This window comes from Halichoerus grypus, chromosome 10 (assembly GCF_964656455.1).
Source record: "Halichoerus grypus chromosome 10, mHalGry1.hap1.1, whole genome shotgun sequence".
Taxonomy (NCBI): domain Eukaryota; kingdom Metazoa; phylum Chordata; class Mammalia; order Carnivora; family Phocidae; genus Halichoerus; species Halichoerus grypus.
In genome coordinates this window covers 8,204,747-8,218,183 of record NC_135721.1, presented here as the reverse complement: position 1 = coordinate 8,218,183, position 13,437 = coordinate 8,204,747, and the positions used below count along the sequence as shown (strand labels likewise).

The 13,437-nt window shown below is 34.6% G+C and overlaps 1 protein-coding gene across 1 annotated transcript in view; it reads left to right on the top strand.

Annotated features, from left to right (window-relative positions):
- The window catches only part of ROCK2 (Rho associated coiled-coil containing protein kinase 2), a 142,764-nt gene that overhangs the window by 122,115 nt on the left and 7,212 nt on the right, over positions 1 to 13,437 (top strand). The window contains exons 23-33 of the mRNA XM_078055974.1: positions 77 to 263; positions 3,214 to 3,307; positions 3,406 to 3,500; positions 4,283 to 4,462; positions 4,639 to 4,807; positions 6,958 to 7,028; positions 7,999 to 8,087; positions 8,525 to 8,603; positions 9,808 to 10,069; positions 10,155 to 10,368; positions 11,171 to 11,346. Coding sequence (XP_077912100.1) covers positions 77 to 263; positions 3,214 to 3,307; positions 3,406 to 3,500; positions 4,283 to 4,462; positions 4,639 to 4,807; positions 6,958 to 7,028; positions 7,999 to 8,087; positions 8,525 to 8,603; positions 9,808 to 10,069; positions 10,155 to 10,368; positions 11,171 to 11,285 — 1,555 coding nt within the window. The 3' untranslated portion in view covers positions 11,286 to 11,346. The remainder of the gene's footprint in view (positions 1 to 76; positions 264 to 3,213; positions 3,308 to 3,405; positions 3,501 to 4,282; positions 4,463 to 4,638; positions 4,808 to 6,957; positions 7,029 to 7,998; positions 8,088 to 8,524; positions 8,604 to 9,807; positions 10,070 to 10,154; positions 10,369 to 11,170; positions 11,347 to 13,437) is intronic.

Here is a 13,437-nt window from a genome sequence, read left to right as displayed (position 1 = left end):
GATGAAGTGCATTACGCAAAAACTTTGACTTCCTAGTGAAAATTGGACATTAAAATAATGTGTCATTAAAATGTAGGGACTCCTTGGCTGCTCAACTGGAGATCACCTTGACCAAAGCAGATTCAGAACAGCTGGCTCGTTCAATTGCTGAAGAGCAATATTCTGATTTGGAAAAAGAGAAAATCATGAAGGAGCTTGAGATCAAAGAGATGATGGCTAGACACAAACAGGAACTCACTGAAAAAGATGCTACAATTGCATCTGTAAGTAAAATTTTCAGTTCTTTTTTGATTTTAATTAAATTACTGTATCATCAGTCTTCCTTAAAAGCACTAGGGAAGTACTACAGATGGAAATGAAAAATCTTATATGCTGGCTGTAGGATTTTGGATCCAGTGAACATTAGCTTCTCAGTGTTTGGCAGACAGAAGCTCAGAAAAGAACTACTTCCAATGGCGCGCTACCTTTTGGTAAATTCAGAGTGAAAGAACTAAAGTGAAAGGGAAATGCCAGACGCAGAAACGGTATAAGCCTTTTTTTTTTTTCCTTGTCAAACAAAGTTTAGTTGAAAAGAATCTTGAAACTACCATGAAGGTACTCCTATGGCAGGTTGAAAAAAATTGTAATGAAAATTTCAAAGAGAAGTAAAATATTAAGTAGTTGAATTTGTCATTAAATTGCTACAGTGGTTAGAAAGTGTGGTATTGGAACAAGGATATTTAATCCTGTTCAGTGGAAATGAGTAGGGAGGCCAGAACCAGATTCATGCACGTATAGGAATGTGGTATATGGTTGTAGTGGTAATAGACACATCAGTGGAAAAGGATTCAGATGTAATAAATGGTTTGGGATGACTCTGTTTTTATAGGGAAAGGAATAAAGTTAGATCCTTACCTTTTACAACATAACAAAAATAAATTCTAGCTATCTTAAAGACCTAAATGTGAAAAAGAAAAATTTTAAACAATTAGAACAAAATCCAAAACTTACTGTAGCAGAAGAGAACAAACAAATTAGAGGGAGAAGATATTGGAATGTATTCGTTAATCAAGGGACCAGTATCAGGAACACATGTGGTACTCCTTCGAGCTCACTAAGAAAAAGTTAAACAATCCAGAAGAAAAATAGGCCAAAAGAGAAAACCCTAAATACATAAGCAGATGCTTAACATAACTACTTTTCAGGAAAGGCTAGATAAAATAACTTTGAAATACCATTTCATACTCACTACAATGGCATAATTCAGTATCTGACTAATTTCAGGTGTTTGAAAGACATGTGGGAAATGACATTCTCGTTTACAACTATGGAGAGTGTAAATGTAGATGGCATAGTATAGTAAGTGGTATGGCAATTTTAAATATTTATTATTTATTTTAAGTATTTTAAATATTCAAAATGTGAAAGTTTAAATATTCACATAATCCAGAGAAAGTCTATATTAAGATAAATACGCTGAAGAAATTTAGGCACAGTTTTCATAGCAGCATAAATATTTGTAATAGCAAAAATTCAAATGTCTTTTTTTTAATAGATTTTATTTATTTAGCTTGAAGAAATGAGAAAGAAGAATTAAATAACAAACTGAAATAGAGAGAGAGAGCGCAATCAGGGGGAGTGGCAGAGGGAGAGGGAGAAGCAGGCTCCCCACTGAGCAGGGAGCCCAGTGCGGGGCTTGATTCCAGGACCCTGGGATCATGACCTGAGCCAAAGGCACACACTTAAACAGTCTGAGCCACCCAGATGCCCCAAAGCAAAGTTTATTGAACGATAGTAAAGTGATAATACAAAGCTTCCAAAGAGGGCGCCTGGGTGGCTCAATCATTAAGCGTTTGCCTTTGGCTCAGGTCATGATCTCAGGGTCCTGGGATCGAGTCCCACTTGGGCTCCCTGCTCTGTGGGAAGCCTGCTTCTCCCTCTCCCACTCCCCCTGCTTGTGTTCCCTCTCTCGCTTTACTTGTTTAAAGAAAAAAAAAAAAAAACAAAGCTCCCCAAAAAAACAAAGCTCCCAAAGAGGGAGGGGACCCAAGAGGGTCCTAAAATATGTGGAAGTTTGTTATTTATTTATTTTTTTTAAGATTTTATTTATTTATGCGAGAGAGAGAAGGAGAGAGTGAGAGAGCCCAAGGAGGGGGAGCGGCAGAGGGAGAGGGAGAAGCAGGCTCCCTGTTGAGCAAGGAGCCTGACGTGGGGCTTGATCCCAGGACCCCAAGATCATGACCTAAGCCGAAGGCAGACGCTTAACTGACTGCGTCACCCAGACACCCCCAAAATTCAAATGTCTTATCAATAGACAAATGAATGGATAAATGAAATGAGGTAGAAGATGGAACTACTGTATCAGTTAAAATAAATTAATTAAGATCTTTATATGCCAAGGGGCGCCTGGGTGGCTCAGTCGTTAAACATCTGCCTTCAGCTCAGGTCATGATCCAAGGGTCCTGGGATCAAGCCCCTCATCGGTCTCCCTGCTCCGCGGGAAGCCTGCTTCTCCCTCTGTCCCTCCCTGTTTGTGTTCCCTCTCTCGCTGTGTCTCTCTCTGTCAAATAAATAAAATCTTTAAAAAAAAAAAAAAAATCTTTATATGCCAACAGTTTAATTCTTAATATAATGTCCAGTGAAAGCAATTACAGAAAGATACAGTGTGATGCTGTTTATGGACAATTTAAAATCACATAAAACCACACTATTTACTGTTTTATGTGTTTGTAACAAAAGTATATAGTCATGGGTGGGGAGGATGAACACGTAATTCACAATACAATTTCTTTCCGATGGGAAGGAAGAGTAGGAGTAGGATTTGGAGAGAATAATAAACAAGGATGTCAGCTTCTTTAGTAAAATTTTGTTTGAAAATGTTCTGAAAGAAATACTACCATTTTAAAATTTGTTTATTCTACATGATGAAATGCAGAGCTTTGTTTTAATGTTTGTTTTTAGTTTATTAAATGTTTTTCTCATTAAAAATGCTGCTAAGGATTTTTGAGAGAAGGGGCAGGTTTTGGCTTCCTGGGGTGCACACGAAGTCTGTGATGGTTAGCACAATTTTCATCAAGGGTGAAGTTCCATAAGGTTCCACAAAGTGTAGAGATAGATGTACTTAGAAAAATAAGAGTTTAGCAGCATTCTAGTCTATTTTTATTTTGAATGATTGCTTTATAACTTAGATTTTGTAAATTGGGATATGATTTTTTTTTCCACTTCATATTTTAGCTTGAAGAAACGAATAGGACACTAACTAGTGATGTTGCCAATCTTGCAAATGAGAAAGAAGAATTAAATAACAAATTGAAAGATGCCCAAGAGCGTATGTATTAACAAAGAATAAAGTTTATTTTAAATATGGCTAATGTTTTGTCACTGCTGTAGTTATTAATATAATCTTGACATTTCCCCGTGTTTCAGAGCTGTCACGGCTGAAAGATGAGGAGATCAGCGCAGCCGCTATTAAAGCACAGTTTGAGAAGCAGCTGCTCACAGAGAGAACACTTAAAACTCAAGTGAGTGTGATAAACTCTAAAGAGGATTTTGAAAATTTTTTAGTCTCCCTCTGCAGATTGACTGTAGCAGTCATTGAGTATATCGGTATTTGTGAACCATCACAATTCCCTGGTTTTTGCCCAGTTGCGAGCTGCTAGATTTGGCTAACATTGTCCAGTTCAATGTTTACTTTAAGTTTCTTTAATTTTTCCATATTGAAATCACATTCCCTCCTAAATTTTTATTGTCATCTGGTAAATTTTTTTGCTTTTAAGAAATTATAGAGAGTGAACATTTGCTGACAGCCTGAGAAAGGGTTAGTCTGAAAAGGCACCTTTGGCTCTTGAACCATCTTTCTGCCAACTCTGTGGTTGTGTATTTACAGCATGAATCTTTGTGGCTCGCAGATGCTCAGTTCTCTGGGTGGACATACTGTATTTTACTAATGTGATGCCGCCAATGCAAAATTTTCTTCCTCCAGGATAAAAGTGGATCTGCCCAGTAAAAGTCTCTCTTGAAACTAAAAACTCAGAGTGGTAGAAAGTGACATCAGATCCAACCCTATAAACATTTTAAATTACATTTCTCAGAAAACATGAGAGTGTAAAACTAATCTAGGTTGGAGAAGGATAATGAATAATGAAGGAGTGTATTATTTAATATAGACCGTGTTTCTCTGTTACCCTGTGTGTATAGGGAAGGAGATTATTAGTGGTCATGTAACTTGCTCTTGGTGAAATATCAGGAACCATCAATATGATTTATTTTATTTGATTACACTTTATATTTTTATATTTTTAAGGCTGTGAATAAGTTGGCTGAGATAATGAATCGAAAAGAACCTGTCAAGCGTGGTAGTGACACTGATGTGCGGAGAAAAGAGAAAGAGAATAGAAAGCTACATATGGAGCTTAAATCTGAACGTGAAAAATTGACCCAGCAGATGATCAAGTATCAGAAAGAACTGAATGAAATGCAGGCTGTAAGAATATTTTTTGAACTCTAGATTGAAGACTTCTTTTTAAGAAGTAGAAGTATTTTTATGTCTATATATATTTTATTGGTTATAGAACATTTCTATTACTTCATAACTGTTACTGAATTAAGCAAAATTATGAGGTATATGGCATCCAATTAATTTAATGTAATCTCTTGTAGCAAATAGCCGAAGAGAGCCAGATTCGAATTGAACTGCAGATGACACTGGACAGTAAAGATAGTGACATTGAGCAGCTGCGGTCACAGCTCCAGGCGTTGCATATCGGTCTGGATAGTTCCAGTATAGGCAGTGGACCAGGGGACGCTGAGGCAGATGATGGATTTCCTGGTACAGATTTATTTTCAGCTTTTATGTTATTTTTATTGAAATATTGTCTTAAATATAAAGCAGTTGATTGTGTTAAGCCCTGAGATTGACTGCTCCTGAGAAAAATGTTTGTCATTTCTTTAAGAAAAAACATATTCCTTGGAGTGGGGATTCAAACAACTGTTTAAACTTTATTTATTGATTTTTGACAAAAATTCTTGTGAAAAAAAATGCAAAAGAAAATTCCACATATTTAGTTACTTAAATTAGCTCTTTATATATTATAGGTAGCTCTTTTTTCAAATTTTCATTTTATTTTCTCTTAACTTCTTTCTGCATTCTTACTTCCTTTTATGTTGGGTGTATAGTTCATATCACTCAATCACGCACTATGGAATCCATGTCATTCACCTACCAACGTTCCTCTACTTCTCTCAATATTGCCACTAAGCCTTCCAGTTCTCATATGCTTCTTGACTCTGATTCTGACTCAGAAGAAGAATCTTTGCCTTACTTACCTATTTCATCGGAACCTAATGGTACAGGTGATATCCTGAAAATCTTTCACTTTTGGGGTTTTCCCCACTACCCTTAATTTCAGTCCTTTTACAAAATTTTTATAACATTAACTAATATTCACTAACTCTAAGAAATTGTGCTGGTCTCAGTTAAAAAGAAAATGCTGCATGAACAAAGAATTTTTAAAGGTATTGTCATATGGCGTGGCTATTACATTTGATAGACTTATTTTGTCAACTTTATATCATTTAAGAGCATATGGTTTTACTGCCTGTGTCATCCATTTTCAGCCAACGAGAAATTCTTTCTGAAGTTTCATATTAAGAGTGACAGTACAAAAAAAACCACCTAGACTGTTTGAGAAGATGTATGTAGGTTTTCATTGAGTGTTTAGCTAGTCAACGTTGTGTTAGGCCATAAAAGAGAGTTTAAGACAATTTGGCCCAGTCTTTGCCCTGAAAGGACTTAAGAGTTTAAATGAAGAAACTAGATGGAAAACATGTAAAATCTCTGTTTAACACAAAGTTCGTGTAAGTACAAACCATGTTTAATGTAAATGCCATAGGAAATTAGAGTATAAGCAGTTGAACATAAGGTAAAATTTAGTCTCTTACCGAATTGAATGCAAAGTGAAATAGCTATAGTTATTTACATTGTTGTCACATTGCCCAGCTATATAACCATATATAGCATAAGTCACAAGCGATTGTATTGAAGTTTTAGATTTTAGCAATAAAATTCAGTGTACTTGTTGTTAGAGATCATCTGATTTAGTATAGGGCCATGTTGACACAGTTATGTTATATAGGCTGTTTTTAATGACAGCATTTCTGTTCATAGAGTCTAGAAGGTTGTTGATGTGCGAGGGTATAGGTTCTGGAGTCAGGTGCATCTCTGTGTGACCTTTCCGTGGGGTTGTAGGGATTAAAGAAAAGTGATGTTAAGCATCTAGCACAGTTCAGTAAGTGACTATTAAGAATAACCTCCAGAAATACTTGTTGCACCTAATTATTTCATTAAATGGTACTGATCAGATGCCATTGGAACAAATTCTGAGGATTCAGGCAGTTTCTTTTGTTGAACTAGAATTTTACTGATTTTGCTATTTTGGAATTTAGAAATGTTTTAGTTATATTGCTATTCATTAACCAAATTTGATCTGTAATATACACAGTTTTATTTCATTTTATTTTAGCCATTTAAAAAATCCATTTTCTCTCAACATGTAATTACTCACTTAAAATGTGTTCTCTTTGAAGAAGATACATATGCACTGTATCAATAAATAGGCCTCCAAAGGAAAAATAAAGAACTCTAATGCGGGTGCACTAGTGAGAATAGAGAACTGCTTCTCTTTCTTGTACTTTTCTGCTGAACTTTGCAGATGCATGAATTTAATCAGCAGGGAGCATTTGGCTTTATAAGCTATAGAATATGTATTTTCAATGTACTGTAACCTGGATTTTGTTTGGCATTCCATAACTTGCTTATACTGATCCTGCTTAATTGTTATAGCCTAGATAATGTGTAATGATAAATTCTGAAGGGCGTATTTGATTTGTTCTGTGATTTTTATATTAAAATTTTACTGAATTCCTCCTTTTCTTAGGAGAATTGGTAAATTTATCCTCATATCTTCTGCTTATTTATAGAATCAAGACTAGAAGGATGGCTTTCATTGCCTGTACGAAACAACACTAAGAAGTTTGGATGGGTTAAAAAGGTAATTGATACTTTTGAATATGGTTCTTTTATTTTGCTTTTGGTTTAGCTCTAGCGTTTTACATTTGTAATTGTAAGATACATGTAACTAGAACTTTTAGACACATAAAACTTTGCACTTCCTGACTTGGAATGATGTGATAAAATGTATCTTTGTGAAGGGAAAAAAAAACCTTTCATCATCATCATCATAATAAAACAGGTTTTGGTGTTAGGAAAGCATAAGTCTGTTGGCCTTGGTGTTTTGCTGTTTCAGTGGGAAAACAACTCTGGGTATGATAGAAAGACCTATTAATTTCTTTTCCTCTGTTACTATGATTTATTGATATTATGATGTTCATTTTTGGTAAATGTCTTAGTGTATTCAGGCTGCTATAACAAAACAGACTGGGTAGTGTATGAACAATAGAAATTTATTTCTCACAGTTCTGGGGCCTGGAAGTTAAGATCAGGATGCCAAATGGTTGGGTTCTGGTGAAGGCCCTCTTTCATTTTGCAGACTTCTTGCTGTGTCCTCACATGGGGGAAGGGGCTAGGGATCTCTGGAGCCCCTTTTATAAGGGCACTAATCCCATTAAGGAGGTCTCTCCTCCCATGGCCTATTCATTCACCTCCAAAGGCCCCTCCCGCTAACACCATCTCAGGTGTTAGGGTTTTACATAAAAATTTGGGCGGAACACAGACATTCAAACCATAGCAATAAGGTTACCTGTGTTACTGGATTTTGAAGCTAAGTCAATCCCAAAAATATTTGTATTTATTTCCTCTCCAATTTGCTTATTTAAAATGTATGCAAATTAAATTTATTGTTATTTTAAGGAAGACTTTTCTAAGGATATATTGAGAACTTCTTAGTTATTTAACTTAAGTATTTTATAAGATTTTTATTGCTGTAGAATTTATTTTCAAGAAAATAAGTAAGATATATATTAACTTTAGTCATTAATTCCTTCCCTCCCTCTCTTTAACAGTATGTGATTGTAAGCAGTAAGAAGATTCTTTTCTATGACAGTGAACAAGATAAAGAACAATCTAATCCTTACATGGTTTTAGATATAGAGTAAGTGTTTTTATTAGAATATTTATAAACTTTCTCTTTTAAAGAGAGTAATGTGACCTTTTTTGTCAAATTAGTGCTATTTATTACTCATATAGTATGTAAATAGATATGCTCATATAGTATAGCTCGTACTATACTGTTGTTACATTTTCTTGTATTTGCTTCATAGAGATGAAAGTCGGGATATAGAGTTAGCTAAAACATCTTTATTTCATGGGTCTTTAATATGTTGTTCTCTGAAACTAATTAGAAAATTTCTGAGTTCCTGGAAATACTCAAAATCTCAAGGAGTGATTGAATTAATAGAACCAAGAAGGTATCCTCTGACCTTCTAACATGGGTCGAAAGTCCGTTTTAACTTCTGACATAAATATAGATAACTAATGTAATTTGATCCTTTGGTAATATTTTATTACTTTATTAAAAATCTTTTATAGCAAATTATTTCATGTCCGACCAGTTACACAGACAGATGTATATAGAGCAGATGCTAAAGAAATTCCAAGGATATTTCAGGTAAATAGCTTTATTTTGTTTTTGGTTGGTTGAATTTATTTTGTTTTTTTTTTTCACCTTTAGACTAAGGTTCTTAGTATGACAAGACATAGCAAATTTCTTTATTCTTGGGCCTTCTTTAGATTACCTTTCAATTTTAGTCCCATTTAAAGGTGATTTGTTTTTTCTGTGTCTTTCATGCTTATTCTGTTTGGATACATCCTCATTCCTCTCTCCATTGCACTTGTTAAAGTTTAGTGTGTTTATATCATGTTTCTGGCCTTTGCTGTCCTTGTTTTCAAGGTGCTTTATGACATTTTTATTTTATTTTATTCGCTTTTTTTTTAAGTTTTTTTATTTTTAAGTAATCTCTACACGCAACGTGGAGCTCGAACTCACAACCCCAAGATCAAGAATTACCCACTTTACTGACTGAGCCAGCCAGGCACCCCTGTTAGGATGTTTTTTTCTCTTCTGTTTCTGGTTTTATGCTTAGCTGTCTAGAAAATTTAAAAAGTTGCTTATGAAGTTAAATTCTGCACCCAGTAACCGTTTTGCTTCCAATTTAAAGTGAAGCCAAATTCTTCCCTCTCTACTTCCATTTTAAAATTAGTCAAACCAATAATTAGTTATTGAGTTCCTTCTATATAAAAGCCGTTGTGCTTGGTGTACTGTGGGAGAGTTGGCCACTTATTTTCTGTATGCTTATGATGTTTATTTGGAGTGTATTATACATCCTGTCCTCTTTTCTTCCTCAGCTCTCCAAATACAAATCTTTCCGTTAAAGCTGTGTTTGCAGTTATCACGCGCCTGTCTGTTTTTGAGAATCGTAGAGTATCAATCTGTATTATTACCACATCTCTTCGGGGCATTCTTTTGAACACTCCCTCCCAGGAAAACGTTCTAACACCCATCAAGTGAAAATTTACCTTTTGGCCTATTCAGATTAAATTGCTAAAACATAGTAAGATATCTTGGAGAAAATAAGTAGGCATGTTTGAACAAGATAGGTTTTTTCTGAAATGTGAGCCAAGTCACTGTTCCAGTGACTTTTCTCATAGAAGCTCTTGATTAGACAGAACCTACTAATGTTTGAACATCAAATGCATTTTCTTCTCATTGAATGATTTAGGCTAATATTATTTTATTTACACTGTAGGAATTATTACTACATAAAAAGTAATTTCTTTTGAAAGTCACTCATTATTCTTTTTGCTATTTATAGATTCTGTATGCCAATGAAGGAGAAAGTAAGAAGGAACAAGAATTTCCAGTGGAGCCAGTGGGAGAAAAATCAAATTATATTTGCCATAAAGGACATGAATTTATTCCTACTCTCTATCATTTCCCAACCAACTGTGAGGCTTGTATGAAGCCACTGTGGCATATGTTTAAACCTCCTCCTGCTTTAGAGTGCCGGCGCTGCCATATTAAATGTCATAAAGATCACATGGACAAAAAGGAGGAGATTATAGCACCTTGCAAAGGTAAATAGTAAATTACTTGCTTCATCAATATTATTTATGTTCAGATGAATTTAGACATTAATTTTTTTCAAATATTTCTTTATAGTTTACTATGATATTTCGACGGCAAAGAATCTTTTGTTGTTAGCAAATTCTACAGAAGAACAGCAGAAGTGGGTTAGTCGGTTGGTGAAAAAGATCCCCAAAAAGCCTCCAGCTCCAGACCCTTTTGCACGGTCATCTCCTAGAACTTCGATGAAGATACAACAAAACCAGTCTATTAGACGGCCAAGTCGACAGCTTGCCCCAAACAAACCAAGGTAATAAATCAAAATGTGATTAAAAATTTGTATCTTTTAAAATATTTTGCTATTTATGTTCGGCTACAAACTTTCCTAATTGTAGTGTTCCTTTGCTCGGTATGTCAGTGAACCATGGAATACCAAATGTTTGAAACTGTTTTAGTGTATATGGCTCATTCATTGATTTAGTTGAATGTAGTACAAATTTGTTTACTAGATCACACACATATATTAAATTCAACCAAAAATATATAAAGGGCTCATTTTTGTCATGCTTATGTATGTAATCATAATATTTTAAGATTTTATAAGCACACTGACTAATTTAAAATATGATTTAGTAGACAATGTACACACAGACCTGTGTCAGGTGCACACATTATGTTTAGTATTTCAAACCTCTTAAGCCTTTTTTATGTTAGATGACTTGGGAAGCAGGACCGAAATCTTCTTAATTCACATCTATAAGTTTAGAATAATGACTTGTTTCTGATTTAAAGAGCAATAGATCAATCTTAAAAATGCAAATATTAACTAATGGGTAAAGTGGGCATTCCTTGTATTTGAGGCGGAGTTGGGACTAGGGAATAAATTACCAGATAATGAATGCACAAAACATTTTGATGGAACTGTTTTCATATGGCTACAATAATCATTTCATTCTTGATTCAGAATAACCATTTCTTGGCTTACTAGCTATGGCATTTGTAAATATTGTTATTCATTGAAATGACCATGAAGATTTGGTTAGTTAGCTAAAGGATAAAATATATAAGATCAGGTATCTAATTTCAGGTATCCTTTTTGTTCCCTAACACAGGACCTTCAGTATAAGAATAATGATGTGCATTGGCTGTATTATCAGAAATCTTTTCATTCTAACCACAAACATCTTATATGAAACTTTTCTTGAAACTATTATCTCAAGGAAATAATTTAGAATGACAAAGGTAGAATTGGTGTTTCAGCAGTGAAAATGTTGAATTTTTCTGTGAGGTATGAGAAAACTAAATACTATAAAATTAGTGATTATACGATAGTAATTAAGCTGAAGAAACTCAAAGAATTCAAAGACACTGAAGGTCTTTCCATGTGCCATATGCAAAACATCTAAAAATTAAATTTCTGTTATTAGTATTGTAGAACTATTAGTGCACAGATGCTATGCTCTTGTAATAGCTTACACTATCTAGTGCTTCACAGCTTCCAGAGTGCTTCCGTAGTATGTTCTCTCATTCAGCTTTCTGCATATTCTATCATTTGATCTTGAAAATATTCCTGTGGAGTAGAATAGATAGGTATTATTATTTTTCTTTTTGATTGAGACTCTAGAAGGGCAAATAATTTCAGATTCAGGACTGTAAGAACTCCACTCCTTTAATACATTTTACTCTCTGGTACTATTTGATAAATTAATGATTTCACTACTTGTGATAACACATAGAATTCGTTTATGGAAGCGGATTTCAGACTAAGTGAGGCATGTTTTCAGTTACGTAACAATTTTCATGTTCACTAACTTATAAATACTTTGTCATCCCCTTCTTTCCCACTTTAGCATTTTGGTCTTTTGGAGGCACATTTACTTTTTATTTTTGTTGCTTTTTGTTTTGTTTTAGTTCTGGCCCTGCCCTTCGAATCATTCTTCATTGATTTTTTAATACATTTTACATAGCAACAGTAAGTAATAGGGATTTCTTTCTCTCACAACTATGCATGTACATAAAACTAATATCAAAACTGACTCTAAGATGTATAGGGTATTTTTGTGAACACTTTTTGTCTAATATACTCTGAAATTTTAAGCATAAAGATGGGCACATTTAAGATGCAGTTTTGTATTTTATTATGTGTCTGCAGCATTATTTCCATTGTCTTTAACATCTGTGACTCCATTGCTTCATTAATTCATAAAATTGTATCTGTGTCTGTCTTACATGAATCACCCTAAAGTTTGCATTTCATTTTGGGTGTCACATTTTAAGAGTAGTATACACAAATTGGAGGGTATACAGAAGAGAATAACAGAGGGAGTAATGGATCATTTGAAAGTGTTACATGTGCAGTAAGTGAAGGAACTAAGGATATTTAGCCTTCTGAAGAAATTATTTGGAAGGATGGGAGATGGTAAACAGCACTAAAGATTTAGAGGACTTTTCTGTAGATGAGTGCAGAGAGGCACATTTGTAACTCAGCAAGGGAAAAGTATCAGGCAGTCAGAGATTTCCAAAATTGGAAGACTTTGCTTGCTCTAGAATAGTGAATGCCCTGTCACCAACAGTGTTAGTACCTGATTGAGGTGACTGCTTGGTGACACTGGGAAAGAGCACCCTCCTCAATTTGTCATGTGTATGTAGTCTGACAGAACAGCATGGCTCTAGAAGGGGAGTCAAGCATTGGACTTGATGGCCTTTAACATTCCACTAATTTATAACATTCCAATAGACAAATTAGTAGAGCTGTGAAAGGATCATCCAGGAACACCGAGGAACAGCATTTCTGGTCGATATGAGCAGTAATTTAATATCTAGCTCTTTGTATAGTCTAGCTTTAGTTGAACTAACTCGCATGGTGTCTTTCTTAAGACAAATGTTTGGCTTTGTTAGACATTTATCAAAATCATCAAATGTATTTATATGTATTTGTATATGCACTAAAACATAATACCTATAAATAATCATCTGATTTTTTTTTTCTTTTTTTTACTTTTCCTCGGTGTTTGTCTTTGTTAACGACCACACCATTACATTTTTTTTCCCTTTGGCTTTCGTGACATTCCTGGTTCTGATTCTCCTTTTAACTCTTTGCAGCACTTCCCTTTTTCTGTAGGGAAGTGATAGTTAAACAAGTGTTAGTTACTATTGTAGAAGACAACATTTTTGAGGGCATATTATATGCCAGGCACTCTTCTGTGAGCTTTAAGTGTACTAAATTATTTATCCTCATAACCACCCTGTGATTTAGCTCTTAATGTCTCCATTTAACAGACATGGAGGCTAAGGCACAGAAGCTCTGTGTATCTGAGATCACACACCAAATAAGCAGCAAAGCCATGAGTTCAGATCCGGGTAGAATAGTTCCAGATCC